At 51.3% G+C, this 14,582-nt stretch overlaps 2 protein-coding genes across 2 annotated transcripts; both read left to right on the top strand.

Moving 5' to 3' along the window:
* Positions 1 to 2: 2 nt before the first annotated feature.
* CHTF8 (chromosome transmission fidelity factor 8) lies at positions 3 to 10,995 on the top strand. The gene is made up of 4 exons (XM_038754049.1): positions 3 to 78; positions 9,822 to 9,879; positions 10,159 to 10,276; positions 10,746 to 10,995. Exons 2-4 carry the CDS (start codon positions 9,857 to 9,859, stop codon positions 10,968 to 10,970), a joined length of 366 nt encoding a protein of 121 aa, XP_038609977.1. The 5' UTR covers positions 3 to 78; positions 9,822 to 9,856; the 3' UTR covers positions 10,971 to 10,995.
* Positions 10,954 to 14,401, top strand: DERPC (DERPC proline and glycine rich nuclear protein). Its single transcript, XM_038754048.1, has one exon. The coding sequence runs from the start codon at positions 10,967 to 10,969 to the stop codon at positions 12,863 to 12,865; it is 1,899 nt and encodes a 632-aa protein (XP_038609976.1). The 5' UTR covers positions 10,954 to 10,966; the 3' UTR covers positions 12,866 to 14,401.
* Positions 14,402 to 14,582: the final 181 nt, after the last annotated feature.

Raw genomic sequence — 14,582 nt, 5'->3', positions numbered from 1 at the left:
GGCGGCGGCGACGGCGGCGGGAGGTTCGGTTGGTGCCCGTGGGCCGCGAGGCGCCGCGGTCGGCGGCCGCCATTAAAGGTCAGGCCCCGAACGGGCGGGGAGGGGGGGCGGCGCGCTGAGGAGAATGGCGCGCGCTGAGGAGAATGGCGGGCGGGCGGCAGGCCGGGCCGGGGCGGGAGCGCGCCTGCGCGTGCGCGAGCGCGCGCCTGAGGGAAGCCGGGCCCGGTGGGGGCCATGGCGGAGGCACGGACCCGCGAGGGCGGGAGAGGAGGAGGAGGAGGAAGCCTCAACCCCTACATTCATTCAATCGTATTGATGGAGCGCTTCCTGTGTGCAGAGCACTGGGCTAAGCGCTTAGGATGTCCATTCATTCATTCATTCAGTCGTGTTGATTGAGCGCTGACTGGGTGCAGAGCATCGGACTGACCGCTTGGGAAGTTCATTCATTCATTCGTTCGTTCGCTCATTCATTCAGTCGTGTTGATTGAGCGCTGACTGTGTGCAGAGCATCGGACTGACCGCTTGGGAAGTTCATTCATTCATTCATTCAGTCAGTCGTGTTGATTGAGCGCTTCCTGTGTGCAGAGCACTGGGCCAAGCGCTTGGGAAGTTCATTCATTCAATCGTGTTGATTGAGCACTGACTGTGTGTAGATCACTGGACTAAGCGCTTGGGATGTTCATTCATTCATTCATTCATTCAATCGTGTTGATTGAGCGCTTCCTGTGTGCAGAGCACTGGACTAAGCGCTTGGGAAGTTCATTCATTCATTCAGTCGTATTGATTGAGCGCTGACTGTGTGTAGAGCACTGGACTAAGCGTTTGGAAAGTTCATTCATTCGTTTAATCGTATTGATTGAGCGCTGACTGTGTGCAGAGCACTGGGCTAAGCGCTTGGGAAGTTCATTCATTCGTTCAATCGTGTTGATGGAGCGCTGACTGTGTGTAGAGCACTGGACTAAGCGCTTGGGAAGTTCATTCATTCAGTCGTATTGATTGAGCGTTTCCTGTGTGCAGAGCATTGGGCTAAGCGCTGGGGATGTTCATTCATTCATTCAGTCGTGTTGATTGAGCGCTGACTGTGTGCAGAGCATCGGACTGACTGCTTGGGAAGTTCATTCATTCATTCAATCGTCTTTATTGAGCGCTTTCTGTGTGCAGAACACTGGACTAAGCGCTTGGGAAGTTCATTCATTCATTCAATCGTCTTTATTGAGCGCTTTCTGTGTGCAGAACACTGGACTAAGCGCTTGGGAAGATCATTCATTCATTCATTCATCTTTATTGAGCGCTGACTGTGTGTAGAGCACTGGACTAAGCGCTTGGGATGTTCATTTATTCATTCAATCGTGTTGATTGAGCGCTTCCTGTGTGCAGAGCACTGGGCTAAGCGCATGGGATGTTCATTCATTCAGTCGTGTTGATTGAGCGCTGACTGTGTGCAGAGCATCGGACTGACTGCTTGGGAAGTTCATTCATTCAGTCAGTCAGTCGTGTGTTTTGAGCGCTGACTGTGTGCAGAGCATCGGACTGACCGCTGGGGAAGTTCATTCATTCAGTCGTATTGATTGAGCGCTTCCTGTGTGCAGAGCGCTGGACTAAGCGCTTGGGATGTTCATTCATTCATTCAATCGTATTGATTGAGCGCTGACTGTGTGCAGAGCACTGGGCTAAGCGCTTGGGAAGTTCATTCATTCAGTCGTGTTGATTGAGCGCTGACTGTGTGCAGAGCATCGGACTGACCGCTTGGGAAGTTCATTCATTCATTCATTCAGTCGTGTTTTTTGAGCGCTGACTGTGTCCAGAGCATCGGACTGACCGCGTGGGAAGTTCATTCATTCATTCGTTCAATCGTATTGAGCGCTGACTGTGTGTAGAGCACTGGATTAAGCGCTTGGGATGTTCATTCATTCAGTCGTATTGATTGAGCCCTGACTGTGTGCAGAGCGCTGGACTAAGCGCTTGGGATGTTCATTCATTCAGTCGTATTGATTGAGTGCTTCCTGTGTGCAGAGCATTGGACTAAGCGCTTGGGATGTTCATCCATTCATTTATTCAATCGTATTGATTGAGTGCTGACTGTGTACAGAGCATCGGACTGACCGCTTGGGAAGTTCATTCATTCATTCAGCCGTGTTTATTGAGCGCTTCCTGTGTGCAGAGCATCGGACTGACCGCTTGGGAAGTTCATTCATTCAATCGTGTTGATTGAGCGCTTCCTGCTTGCAGAGCACTGGACTAAGCACTTGGGAAGTTAATTCATTCATTCAATCGTATTGATTGAGCGCTTCCTGTTTGCAGAGCACTGGACTAAGCGCTTGGGATGTTCATTCATTCAGTCGTATTGATTGAGCGCTTCCTGTGTGCAGAGCACTGGACTAAGCGCTTGGGATGTTCATTCATTCAGTCGTATTCATTGAGCGCTTCCTGTGTGCAGAGCACTGGGCTAAGCGCTTGGGAAGTTCATTCATTCATTCAGTCGTGTTGATTGAGCGCTGACTGTGTGCAGAGCATCGGACTGACCGCTTGGGAAGTTCATTCATTCAGTCGTTCAATCGTATTGATTGAGCGCTGACTGGGTGCAGAGCACTGGACTTAAGAGCTTGGAAAGTCCCAACCGATTGAGACAGTCCTTGCCCCCCGTAATGGGCTCACAGGCTAGAAGGGGGAAATACAACCAAACAAGTAGACAGGCATCCCCAAATCCACAGTTTATTCATTTATTTATTCGTTCAATCAGTCGTATTTATGGAGCACTTACTGTGGGCAGAGCACTGGACTAATAGCTTGGAAAGTCCCAGTTCGGCACCAGAGACAGTCCTTGTCCAACAACGGGCTCACAGTCTAGAAGTGGGGAGACGGACAACAAAACAAATAGACAGACATCCCCAAATCCACAGTTTATTCATTCAATCAATTGTATTTAGTGAGCGCTGACTGGGTGCAGAGCACTGGGCTAAGCGCTTGGAAAGTCCCAAGTCGGCAACAGATAGAGACGGTCCTTGCCCCACAACGGGCTCACAGGCCAGAAGGGGGAAACACAACAAAACAAGTAGACAGGCATTCCCCAAATACACAGTTTATTCATTCAGTCGTATTTATGGAGCGCTTACTGTGGGCAGAGCACTGGACTAAGCTCTTGGAAAATCCCAGGTTGGCACCAGATAGAGACGGTCCTTGCCCCACAACGTGCTCACAGGCTAGAATCAATCAATCAATTGTATTTATTGAGCGCTTATTGTGTGCAGAGCACTGTACTAAGCACTTGGGAAGTACAAGTTGGCAACATAATAGAGACGGTCCCTACCCAGTAGTGGACTCACAGTCTAAAAGGGGGAAACACAACAAAACAAGTAGACAGGCATCCCCAAATCCACAGTTCATTCAATCAGTCGTATTTATTCATTCATTCATTCAGTCGTATTTACTGAGCGCTTACTGTGTGCAGAGCACTGTACTAAGCGCTTTTTGAGGATTGTTGAGCGCTGACTGGATGCAGAGCACTGTGCTAAGCACTTGGGAAGTACAAATCGGCAACAGAGACGGTCATCATCATCATCAATCGTATTTATTGAGCGCTTACTATGTGCAGAGCACTGTACTAAGCGCTTGGGAAGTACAAATTGGCAACATATAGAGACAGTCCCTACCCAACAGTGGGCTCACAGTCTAAAAGGGGGGAGACAGACAACAAAACAAGTAGCAGGCATCCCCAAATCCACAGTTTATTCATTCAGTCAATCGTATTTATTGAGCGCTTACTGGGTGCAGAGCACTGGCCTAAGCACTTGGAAACTGCAATTCGGCAGCAAATGGAGACAGTCCCTTCCCAACAATGGGCTCACAGGCTAGAAGATGGGGAGGGGGGGAAGACATTCAACCAAACAAGTACACAGGCATCTCCAAATCCACAGTTCATTCATCCAATCAGTCGTATTTATGGAGTGCTTATTGGGTGCAGAGCACTGGACCAAGCGCTTGGAAAGTACAATTCGGCAACATATACAGTCCCTACCCAACAATGGGCTCACAGGCTAGAAGCGGGGGAGACATTCAACCGAACAAGTAGACAGGCATCCTCAAATCCACAGCTCATTCACTCATTCGTTCAAATTGTATTTATTGAGTGCTTACTGCAGGCAGAGCACTGGACTAAGCGCTTGGGAAGTCCAATTCGGCAACACATACAGTCCCTACCCAACAACGGGCTCGCAGGCTAGAATTATTAGGAATAAGAGGGGCTGGGGGACAGGAAAGGGGCGAGCGGAGTAGGAGATTTAGGGAATCGGGAAGGACTGGACGGGCGGGGCGGGAAATAATAAGAATAACCGTATTTCGTTATGCACTTACGATGTGCCAAGCGCCGGTCTAAGCGCTGGGGGAGATACAGGGTAATCGGGGGGCTCGTAGCCTTCATCCCCGTTTTCCAGATGAGGTCACTGAGGCCCAGAGAAATAATTGTGATGGTATTTGTTAAGCGCTTACTATGTGCCAAGCACTGTTCTAAACGCTTGGGGAAATATAAGGTAATCAGGTTGTCCCACGTGGGGCTCACAGTCTTCATCCCCATTTTCCAGATGAGGTCACTGAGGCCCAGAGAATAATGATAATGATGGTGATATTTTTTAAGTGCTCACTATGTGCCAAAAACTGTTCTAAGCACTTGAGTAAATACAAGGTGCTCAGTCTGTCCCACGTGGGGCTCACAGCCTCAATCCCCATTTTACAGATGAGGTCACTGAGGCCCAGAGAATAATAATAATGATGATAATGGTGGTGATATTTGTTAAGCGCTCACTATGTGCCAAGCACTGTTGTAAGCACTTGAGTAAATACAAGGTACTCAGGCTGTCCCACGTGGGGCCCACAGTCTCAATCCCCATTTTACAGATGAGGTCACTGAGGCCCAGAGAATAATAATGATAATGATAATGATGATGATATTTGTTAAGCGCTCACTGTGTGCCAAAAACTGTTCTAAGCACTTGAGTAAATACAAGGTAATCAGGCTGTCCCATGTGGGGCCCACAGTCTCAATCCCCATTTTATAGATGAGGTCACTGAGGCACAGAGAAGGGAAGTGACTCATCCAGAGTCACCCAGCTGATAGGTGACGGGGTCGGGATTAGAACCCAGACCTCTTGACTCCCAAGCCCCGGCTCCTGCCGCTAAGCCACGATGCTTCTCTAGGTAAAGGGCGACTGGAGGGGTCGGCGGGAAAGAGTGGCAGCCGGAGTTGGGAGAGGCCGGTAATCGGGAAAGGGAGGCTGGAACGCGAGGGGCGGAGGCTCAGAGGAAAAGGAGGCCATGGGAAAAGATGAGGAAAAATTGCAGCAGAAAGATTGGGGCACACAGATGGTAGCATGGGGGGGGGCAAAGTGTGGTGAAAGGGGCTGGCGCTGCTTCGAAGAAGGTTAGATGGATGAGGAAATGCAGACGGAGGAGAGCTGGAGCAGCCTTTAAAACCCCTCTGACCGAAAAGTCTCAATCTGCGCAGCTCTCAATGTTATGGGACAGGCCTGCTCCAACATAAACGAATAAAGTGTGTTGGGAAAATAACACGTGCACGGCATAGTAGCCACATTCCTTTCCCAAACAACCTCCCTTCCGTATTGAAACGTGCCAAAGCATTGTTTCCAAAGTGGGGCCTGGCCTTCAATTGGAGGGAAGCCTCACTTCACCGTGAAATGAGTTCTCACCACATCCCATTTCTTTACAACCCCTAAAGATGGGGTGCCATCTATCTAGATTGTCCCACAGGCAATTCCCTAGTAAAGCGTATCCACCACCTATCTCCTGAGCATGCTTTACCCCTCACAAATGCTTAAGAAAGCAAAAAAAATATTCAGTTAGTTCACTGCTCATGACTGCAAATCACTACCAGTACTTTTGAGGCAAAAAACAGCACACACATCCCTTCCTAACGTGAGTGATTTTAATCAGTGGTGTTTATTGAGTGCTAAGTGCTTCTTTTTTTGTGGCATTTGTTAAGCACTTACTATGTGCCAGGCATTGACCTAAGCTCTGGGGTAGATACAGCACTTGTGAAAAGTACAAAACAGTAGAATTGGTAGACACATTCCCTGCTCACAACAAACTTGCAGTCTAGAGAGGAAGACAGATATTAATATAAATTATAGGTATGTACATACGTAATCTGAACCTCTTGGCAATCTAGTGAAATCTGATTGTCCGTGTTTAAAAGTCCGCTGTATGTTTTTGATTCTCAGTTATCACTCTGTTTTCCAAGACCCCCTGCTGCTACTACTATACACCTAGATTCTTTAAGTCGACTACATGCCATAGTGGTGATTCCTATTAAAAAAGTCCTCAGTGATACCCTGAAATCAAGACGTTGGAGAGAATGTAGTGGTAGTGCCATTTCCCGTTTGTGAGAGGATCGCAGAAAAATGAAAGAACATTTTCCGCTAGAAGAGGAATTTACAATGTGAATGTTAGTAGAGAAGGGGGAAATATAAAAGGAGCTTTAAAATTAAAGATTGAGAAAATGGACATTTTTATGTTTGCCTTAATGCTTTTAAAAGGTCATTTAATTCACTTTGATACTAGAGAGTTTTATAAATTTCACATTATGTTAATGCCCTTCTAAAAACTAAATCGTTCCCATTATTGTCATAGTATAATATTTTTTCTCTTTCCATCCTCTCTCCCCTCCACAAGCTGAATTAAAGCTTTCGTGCCCTTGGAGAAGCATATGAATTTTTCTTAAGTTGCTTCTTTGCCCAGGGTTGGAGGATTGCTTGTCCAGCGGCAGCTTCGCATAGATCCCCCCAGAAATAACGACTCCAGCCACAGAGTGGAGGCATCCAAAAAAATTATGTATCTAAGGATTATATACCTGATGCAGGGCTCTTTTTTATAGAATTTGTTAAATGTCAAGCACTGTTCTAGGCACTGGGGTAGATACAAGCTAATTAGGCCAGATGCAGTCCCTGCCCCTCCTGGGCCTCATGATCTAAGTAGAGGGGAGAACAAGTATTGAATCCCCAGTATTGTAGTTGAGGAAACTGAGAAGTTGGCAGTGTCGGGATTAGAATCCAGGTCCTCTGGCTGCCATGCTGCCTGCTTTATCTGCTAGGCCATGCAGCTTCCCTTCTAGTCCCACAGCCCTCTTCATATTGTAAGCTACGGCCCCATTATGATTATTTTTGTCTGAGGAAGGGAGCAGTATGCCAGTTTCCTCAGCCTCCTGGTCTTCATGGCCGTTACTCTGAGAATTGCAGCGCGATGGCCAAACGATCCAAATTAAACTGTCAAAAGACTGTGACGACCACTAGCTAAATACTACAAAAAAAAAGTTTAATCTAGGTGTGTAGGGAGCATCTAGTTTGGTAATAAGCATCTTTAAGCCTACTTTTTCATAGATAGGGCCTAACCACGACCAAGTAGTGTCATCTTTGAAAATGAAGGACAGCTATCTAGATTTTAGGCAAAAAATGTAACCAGCCCCTCTTTTTTTTTTTAAGGTAAAGCATTGTTTCGCAAATTGGAGTTCTCTTTTTAGAGGAAGTTGGGGAAGTGAGCTGGCTTAGTAGTCAAAAGGAGTTTTAATCTCTGTATCTAGTTTCATTTCTCTGGGCTGGGTTACCTCTTCAAGGTAGATTTTTCATTCTCAAGTAAGGAAAACATCCAGCAGGCATCACTGTTTCCTGTCCAGTGAGGTCCAGGAATCAATAGGGGATTGTCCCCTATTAAATCCCTTTTTTGATTTAAAAAGTCATATCAGTGCTTCCAAGCGAAAGATGAAAAAATGCAGTTCCATGAGGTTGATAGAGGCAGGAGTTTTCTGTGGAAGCGCTCACATCTCTTACTGAGCTATCGGCCAACATTACCTGTTTGCAATTTTTTTTTTCTTCAGGATGTTCAGTAAAGGGCAGCTGATTAACTGCCCTTTACTTTCTTTGCTTCACATTTGGTTTATAGTTGGTCATACTAGACACCGTCTGAGGCAAGTGTATTTTTGAAATTAATTTTTCTCTTTCTTGGCAAGCCTAGTGGTACATGACACTCTAACACTAGCAAGGTAGAAACAATGACAGCGTTGTGGGAGTCCCGTACCACCGATCTCACGGCTGAAACCACCCTCGGAACTCTGAACCCTGATGCCTTTGGCCACTCGGGAAGGCTGCGGGATAGTTTGCCAATGTTCTGCTTTTCTAGCGGGCCAGTTCCCTGGCATTAGAAGGGCATAGGCAGAACAGAGCCCTCTGACTGCCCAGTCAGTAGCTGTCAATCGGGTGGAGCCGGGCTGGTTAGAAGGCAGGGGCCCAGAGATGCGACCAGACACCAGATTGGTCCGTCCGCATAACTTCAGCCCTGTGGACCGAAAATGCCAGGATCAGTCCCGTTGTTAGAACCATTAAAACAAAAGTTCTAAGGAAAGTTAGTCTTACCCCGTGCAGACAACACCCACTCGGGTCCCCCCATGCAACTCGTATTTATTGAGAGCTTACTGGGTGCAGAGCCCTTGGGAGAGCTCATCCGAAGCGCGATCCGTCTAACGGGCAGGTGAGCCAACTTCAGAGTTCCTGGGGCAGGTTCAGAGGTGGGGGTGATGGGGCAAGGCTCCAAAACTATTGGCTCTCTCCCCTGGCTAATATTAGCGGCACGTTGGAAGTCGATGCCTAGACCTCCTTCATTCGATAGTAATTATTGTGCGCTTACTGTGTGCGAAGCATTCATTCATTCAATCGTATTTATTAAGCGCTTACTGTGTGCAGAGCACTGTACTAAGCGCTTGGGAAGTACAAGTTGGCAACATATAGAGACGGTCCCTACCCAACAGTGGGCTCACAGTCTAGAAGCATTGTACTAAGCGCTTGGGAGAGTACAGTATAACAACGAACAGATCCATTCCTGCCCACAGCGAGCCCACAGTCTAGAACCTAGCTTCTTAACTCATTGTTAAGCTCGGATCCTTGAGGTTGTCGCTGCCTCCCAGTTTTGCGTAGACTACCCCGTAGCGGCCTACCAACTCTCTGGTTTCAGCCCCAAACTCCTTCGTTGTCCATTTTTCAGGTGGGGCTTTCTTCCCACCAAAAGTCTGTCCGGTAAGCGAGGTTCCGTCCACTTGAGCCCAAAGGCTCCACAACGTGTTGCGAAGTTGTTCAGTTAGCCACAGGATGGCAAAGCCGTATCAGAACTCACCAGAAAAAGCCTTTAAAAGGGGGCTTGCTCTACCCAGGAGAGGCTACATTTAATCCGGAGCCCATTCCTGCCACCCCGCCCACGTCCTATTGAGTCTCTGGGTTTTCTCCAACGGTGGGACCTCTAGGCTCACCCCAGTCGAAACCAACGGGCCCTCCCTATAGTCTTCAGCCCAATAATGTGAACGCTGTCATGGAAGAGACCCCTCTCTTCCAAAGCTAAACCACCCTGTGTCCATGAGAACATTCACCGGGTTTGTTTATAATTCCTAGCTCAGTATGGATCCAGTTGACCTTTTGAGGAAGTTTCCCTGCAACTCCGGCACCCTAAGACAAAAAGCCTCCACTAATCAGAAGTGGAGTTTGATTGCCTTGGGTTTCTCCTTCACTTTGCTTGAGAGCCCAGGGAATAGGTGGATCTTGGATGTCGAAGAAGCATCCCAAATGTAACGGAGGACCAGTTCACGTCTACTCACGGTGGTTGGGAAAATAGAAACGAGGCTCACCTTCTTTAACCTGTGAGAGGAGAAGTGGCTTGGTAGCGTGGAATAGCAACTCGCTGGGATGGTATAAGGGGGTAGCAGGGGTGTGCTTTGGAAGAGAAGGGAGCCCTGAGGGCAGTCTTGTAATAAATCTCTTCCTTTCTCTTTTCAGCTTGTCTCCAATCTGCCGGCTAGAGGAAAGTCCCCATGGTGCAGATCGTGATTTCCAGGTGAGCGCAATCGGAGTCCTTTCGGGGTAGGGTGAGCAGTTGAAGATGGAGAGGTTTGACGTTTTCTTCAAAGAGCTAGGATCCCCGAGTGCATTTGCACAGATCCTTGCATCACAACCTCCGATTCAGTTCTTAACACTGCCCATCCTCCTAAGAACTCTTGGTTGAGAAAGAGTACCTCTGGGCCTTGTATGGTGGTGCCCCTGATTACTCCAACATACTGCACCCCCCTGCCCTCACCCCTCAAAAATATTGTAACCACCAGCCCTTTGCTTGCAGTACTGGGGCTGGAGGCCTGGCAGAATGGGTGCTGATGGAACTGCAGGGGGAGATCGAAGCTCGCTACAGCTCCGGATTAGCTGGAAACCTCCTGGGAGACCTGCATTACACCATCGAGGTGAGGGGGCCTTTCCTTACCTTGCCTAAAACCTCAGAAAATCGACTAGACCAAAATGGCCCTCCCAGAACCAAAAGCGGGGGCTGCCCTAAGGTTTTGTCATGTGAGGTCTGGCTTATGTCCTCAGGAATCCACCTGTGCTCCTCCTCCCCTCCCCTCTCCTCTCCTTTCCGTAGAGGTCCGGTCTGGCTTGCCGGGAACCGAAGGAGGCACGTATTTGAAAGTTGCCGGATTTATCTCGTAGATGGGGAAATGCACTGGGATTTCTTTCTGTGGGCCTGAGAGGTGCCGAGTGGGCGAGTTTAAAGTACTCTGAGAAGTGGCGAGCGGTGGCCGCCGAGGAGAGGTGAGCCGAGGAAAATGAGTGGGCAGAATGAGAGTGCTTCAGCAGCTTGTGGGATCGATCGCCTGAAGGGTCTGACTTGCTGTGGACTTCAGGCGTGTGTTGTCTTTGTTTTTTTTCCCAAAGGGAATTCCGGTTCTGATTGTGGGGCATCATATCCTGTATGGGAAAATTATCCGGCTGGAGAAGCCATTTGCTGTTCTGATCAAATGCGGTGCAGGGGAGCTGGGGTGTGATGACAGTGGCAGAGAGCCGTCAACCCGATACGAAGTGACCGCGCTAATCAAGAACAAGATTCTCTTCAAAACCCGCCCGAAACCCATCATCACTAACGTCCCCAAGAAAGTATGAAGGAGCCCAGGATTTTTTCTAGAGAGCGGCCGACCCCGTGGACTCGTGCCCCGCTGCCGCCCAGAGGACGGATGGATGGTGTCCTGGGTTCCCCTATGGCTCCCATTTTGAACGCTGGGAAGCCCGATCCTTTCCTGATGGCAGCCAACTCTCTTGGGGGAAATCTGGGGCCTTTCCCAAGACCTACCGGCCCTCTAGCCAGGAACCCTTCTCCTTTCCCCAAGGCTTCGGGTCCGCTAGCCTCAAATCCAGCAGCGTTCCCAACTAACCCCATGAACAGGAACCCGGCCCCTTTCGCCCAGCCTGCCGGTGGGGGCCTGGGTGCGGGCTCGGGCCCTTTCCCGAGGTCCGCCGGCCTCGCGAGCACAGGCCCAGCTCTCGGTCTTAGAGGGAGCGGGCTTTCGGGGACGGGGCCTCTACCCAATCCCAGGGCCGGCGGCCACCTGGGTCCCGGTCCCGACCCCAGAGCCGGTGGTTTCCTCGGCACGGGCACGGGTTCTGACCCTAGGGCGGCTGGCTTCCTGGGCGCCGGTCCCGGGTCTGACCCCAGGGCTGGCGGTTTCCTGGGCGGCGGGCAAGGCCCTGACCCCAGATCCGGGGGCTTCCTGGGCACTGGTCGCGGCTCCGACCCCAGGGCGGGTGGTTTCCTAGGCAGCGGGGCTGGGGCTCGCCTGGGCTCGGGGCCCGGGCCCGACCCCAGAGCAGGGGGCTTCCTGGGCTCCGGGCCGGGTCCTGACCCCAGGGCGGGAGGCTTTCTCGGCGCGGCGGGCCCCGGTCTAGACTCCAGGGCCGGCGGCCGTCTGGGGCCCGGGCCGGGGCCCGACCTGAGAGCTGGCGCCCGCCTGGCTTCGGGTCCGGACCCGAGAGCGGGCGGCATCCTGGGCCCGGGAGCCGGTTCCAACCCGAGGCCAGGCGGCCTGGGCACAGGTCCCCCTCTCAACCCCCGGGCGAGCGTGTTTCGGGGCCCAGGCCCAAACCTCAGAGCGGGGGGTCCCTTGGGCACAGGCTCCGGTCCCAACCCCAGGCCCGACGTCCCCTTGGCCGCGGGGCTCGGTCCCAACCCGAGGACCGGGGGTCCCTTGGGCACCGGCTCCGGGCTGGACTTGAGAACGTCTGCCTCTCTGGGCATAGACCTCGCCCCCATCCTCAGAGCAGCTGGCCTCCTAGGTACCAATTCATCTCCTTTCTCCCAGTCGGCCGGAATCCTGGGCTCAAACTCGACGTCTATGGCCAGGGCAGCCGGGCCTTCCGGTCCCGGCTCCAGAGTAGGTGGCCTTCCGGGCCCGAACCCAGCCCCCATGGCAAGAGCTACCGGCCCCGTGGGTCCTAGTTCCGCTCCTTTTCCAAGAGCGGCCGGCCCCATGGGTGGAAACGCGGCTTCCTTTCCGAGGGGAGCCGGGCCCATGGGCCCAAATCCAGGTACCTTTCCCCAGCCCTCCGGCCCCCTCGCTCCAAACGCAGCTACCTTCTCCCGGTCCGTTAGGCCGCAGGGCCCCACCCCGAGTACCTTCCCACGGTCCACCGGTCTCCAAGGTCCAAGTCCATCTGCCTTCCCACGATCTGCCGGCCCCATGGGCACCTTCCCCCGAGCTGTTGGTCCCCAAGGCCCGAGTCCAGCCGCCTTCCCCAGGGCCGGAGGGCCGATAGGTGCCGGTCAAGTTCCCTTTCCCCGGTCAGCTGCTGGCCCCTTGGGCCCCACTCCAACCCCTTTCCTGAGACCGGGCGGTCCCGGAGGTGTCAACCCAGCTGCCTTTCCCAGAGCGAATGGCCCCGTGGTTAAGACTATCGCCCCTTTCCCTAGGGCTGGTGGCATTTTGGGCACAAACCCGCCCTCTTTCCCCAGACCCACCGGCCCCCTGGGTGCAATTTACTCCAACGGAATATTGCCACTGTAGAGACCGCCGCCGCCCCTCCAGGCTGCCAGACACTAAGGTTCTGGGCAGAGCTGCAATTCTGGGGGCAGACGGAGGACGTGAAGATACCACACCCTAAAGGCCACAGTCGGGCTTGATTTCAAGGGAACCACCTCTGTCCTCTGCCTGTGTCTTGGAGATGGGATCTCCGTGTTGCTCCCGGGACACGGACCGTGGCGGGCGCTCCCGGCCCCCCGGAGCCGAGAGAAAGGATCCTGGTTTTTTCCAAGGGCCGCCGACGCTCGTTTCTCACTGCCTTCTGCCGAACTCCGTCTTTCTTACTAAATTTGTCGGATTTGTTTTCCTGGACTCTTCCTCAGGGACACCTAGGCCTGCCAGCCCCAGCTCATGCTGAACTACCATCTCCACAATCCCAGAGAAGCCCAGGCAGCTGCCTTTTATTATACATTTAGTGTTCAAAATGGAACAAAACATTATTCTTTTTGCTTTGTACAGAGCAGCGACTCCCGCCTAACCCTCCGCTCGAACCCCCTCTCCTCCCTTCCCCTCCAGGTCAGAGGGCTGGTGGATAGGACCCCCCCCTTTCCCCAAGACCCCCCCCCCCCTTAGTTTTAGTTTGCTCCTCCCGTGCTCACGAGGCCAGCGGCCCACCCACTCCTGTTTAATCCTACGGGAAGTCAGAGCTGGGGAGTACGGTCCTCGGCCGGCTGCCCTCCCCTCACCAGCCTCGAATCCCCCCGGACCTCCCGCTCAAAACTCTTCAAGCTTGGAAGTGCCGTGGTGCTGGGAGGCGGGGGGAGGACCGGGAGCAGTGAGTTGAAATCACTGTTTTGCAGTCTACAATGAGGACACTGTTGATGTCTCATTTGATAATGTATCATTTCTTACTTTAATAAATTGGATGGGAGGGTTGCTGATGTTGAGCCATTTTTATTACCAAGCCCAGGAGGAAGGCACCTCCCCGCTGAGGTGCAGCTGAAGTTGGCCTTCACTGGAGCCTGGCCGGATTTTATACCTAAATAGAGGGATTTCAGCCCTGGCCAGGTCCAGACAAGGTTAGAGCCCTTGGAGAACTTCTGAACTGAAAGTCGGGGAGCCAGAGTTCAGCGCCCGCTGGAGAAAAGTGAACCAGTTTTAGGTTTGGACCCTTTAAGCCACTAGAGTGGGGGGCCACTCACAGATTCCACCTGGTTGAAAAGCACCAGTACTGTGTAAAACTTGCTAATGATGTAGCTACTGTGCTGATCATGGGGTTTCCCGATCTACTTAGTGGCTCTGCAGCCCCGCCTCATCTAGGTGGTCTGGGTTCCACGCTAAGGTGGGGGCCTTTTTGCCCCCTCTGACCGGGGTAAAGGATGGCTCAGACACCAGGATCAGTGCTCCTGTGCACAAACGTTTTTATTTTGACAAATACACTGAAGTATAAAAAATTGACCTTTTGAAAAGTGAAAAAACAGGTAAAAAATAAATACATTTACAAATCACTGTAGAGTACGAAATCTGAAAAAACCTTAAAATCCTCATTAAAAAAGAGAAGAGAAAAACCCAGTGTGTTCATCTTGTATAAAGGTTCTTCCCTGGCATGAAACAGGGATTGGTTTTTGGTTTTTTTGTTTGTTTTTTTTACTTTAAAACAAAACCAAAAAAAAAAAAAAATCAAAAAAACATACAAAATAACTTAAGTATCCAAGCTGAGTTGACCCACTCTCCCTCTCCGCCCCCCGGGATGCGGGTGGGT

Source organism: Tachyglossus aculeatus, chromosome 11 (genome assembly GCF_015852505.1).
Source record: "Tachyglossus aculeatus isolate mTacAcu1 chromosome 11, mTacAcu1.pri, whole genome shotgun sequence".
Lineage (NCBI taxonomy): Eukaryota > Metazoa > Chordata > Mammalia > Monotremata > Tachyglossidae > Tachyglossus > Tachyglossus aculeatus.
Note: the sequence above shows the minus strand (reverse complement) of the source record. Positions and strands in the feature narration are given on the sequence as shown.

Coding starts and splice junctions, on each gene's coding strand:
- CHTF8 (XM_038754049.1), top strand. CDS start 9,857: ATGGTGCAGATCGTGATTTCCAG. Junction 9,880..10,158: donor GTGCAGATCGTGATTTCCAG/GTGAGCGCAATC, acceptor CTTTGCTTGCAG/TACTGGGGCTGGAGGCCTGG. Junction 10,277..10,745: donor ACCTGCATTACACCATCGAG/GTGAGGGGGCCT, acceptor TTTTTCCCAAAG/GGAATTCCGGTTCTGATTGT.
- DERPC (XM_038754048.1), top strand. CDS start 10,967: ATGAAGGAGCCCAGGATTTTTTCTAGAGAGCGGCCGACCCCGTGGACT.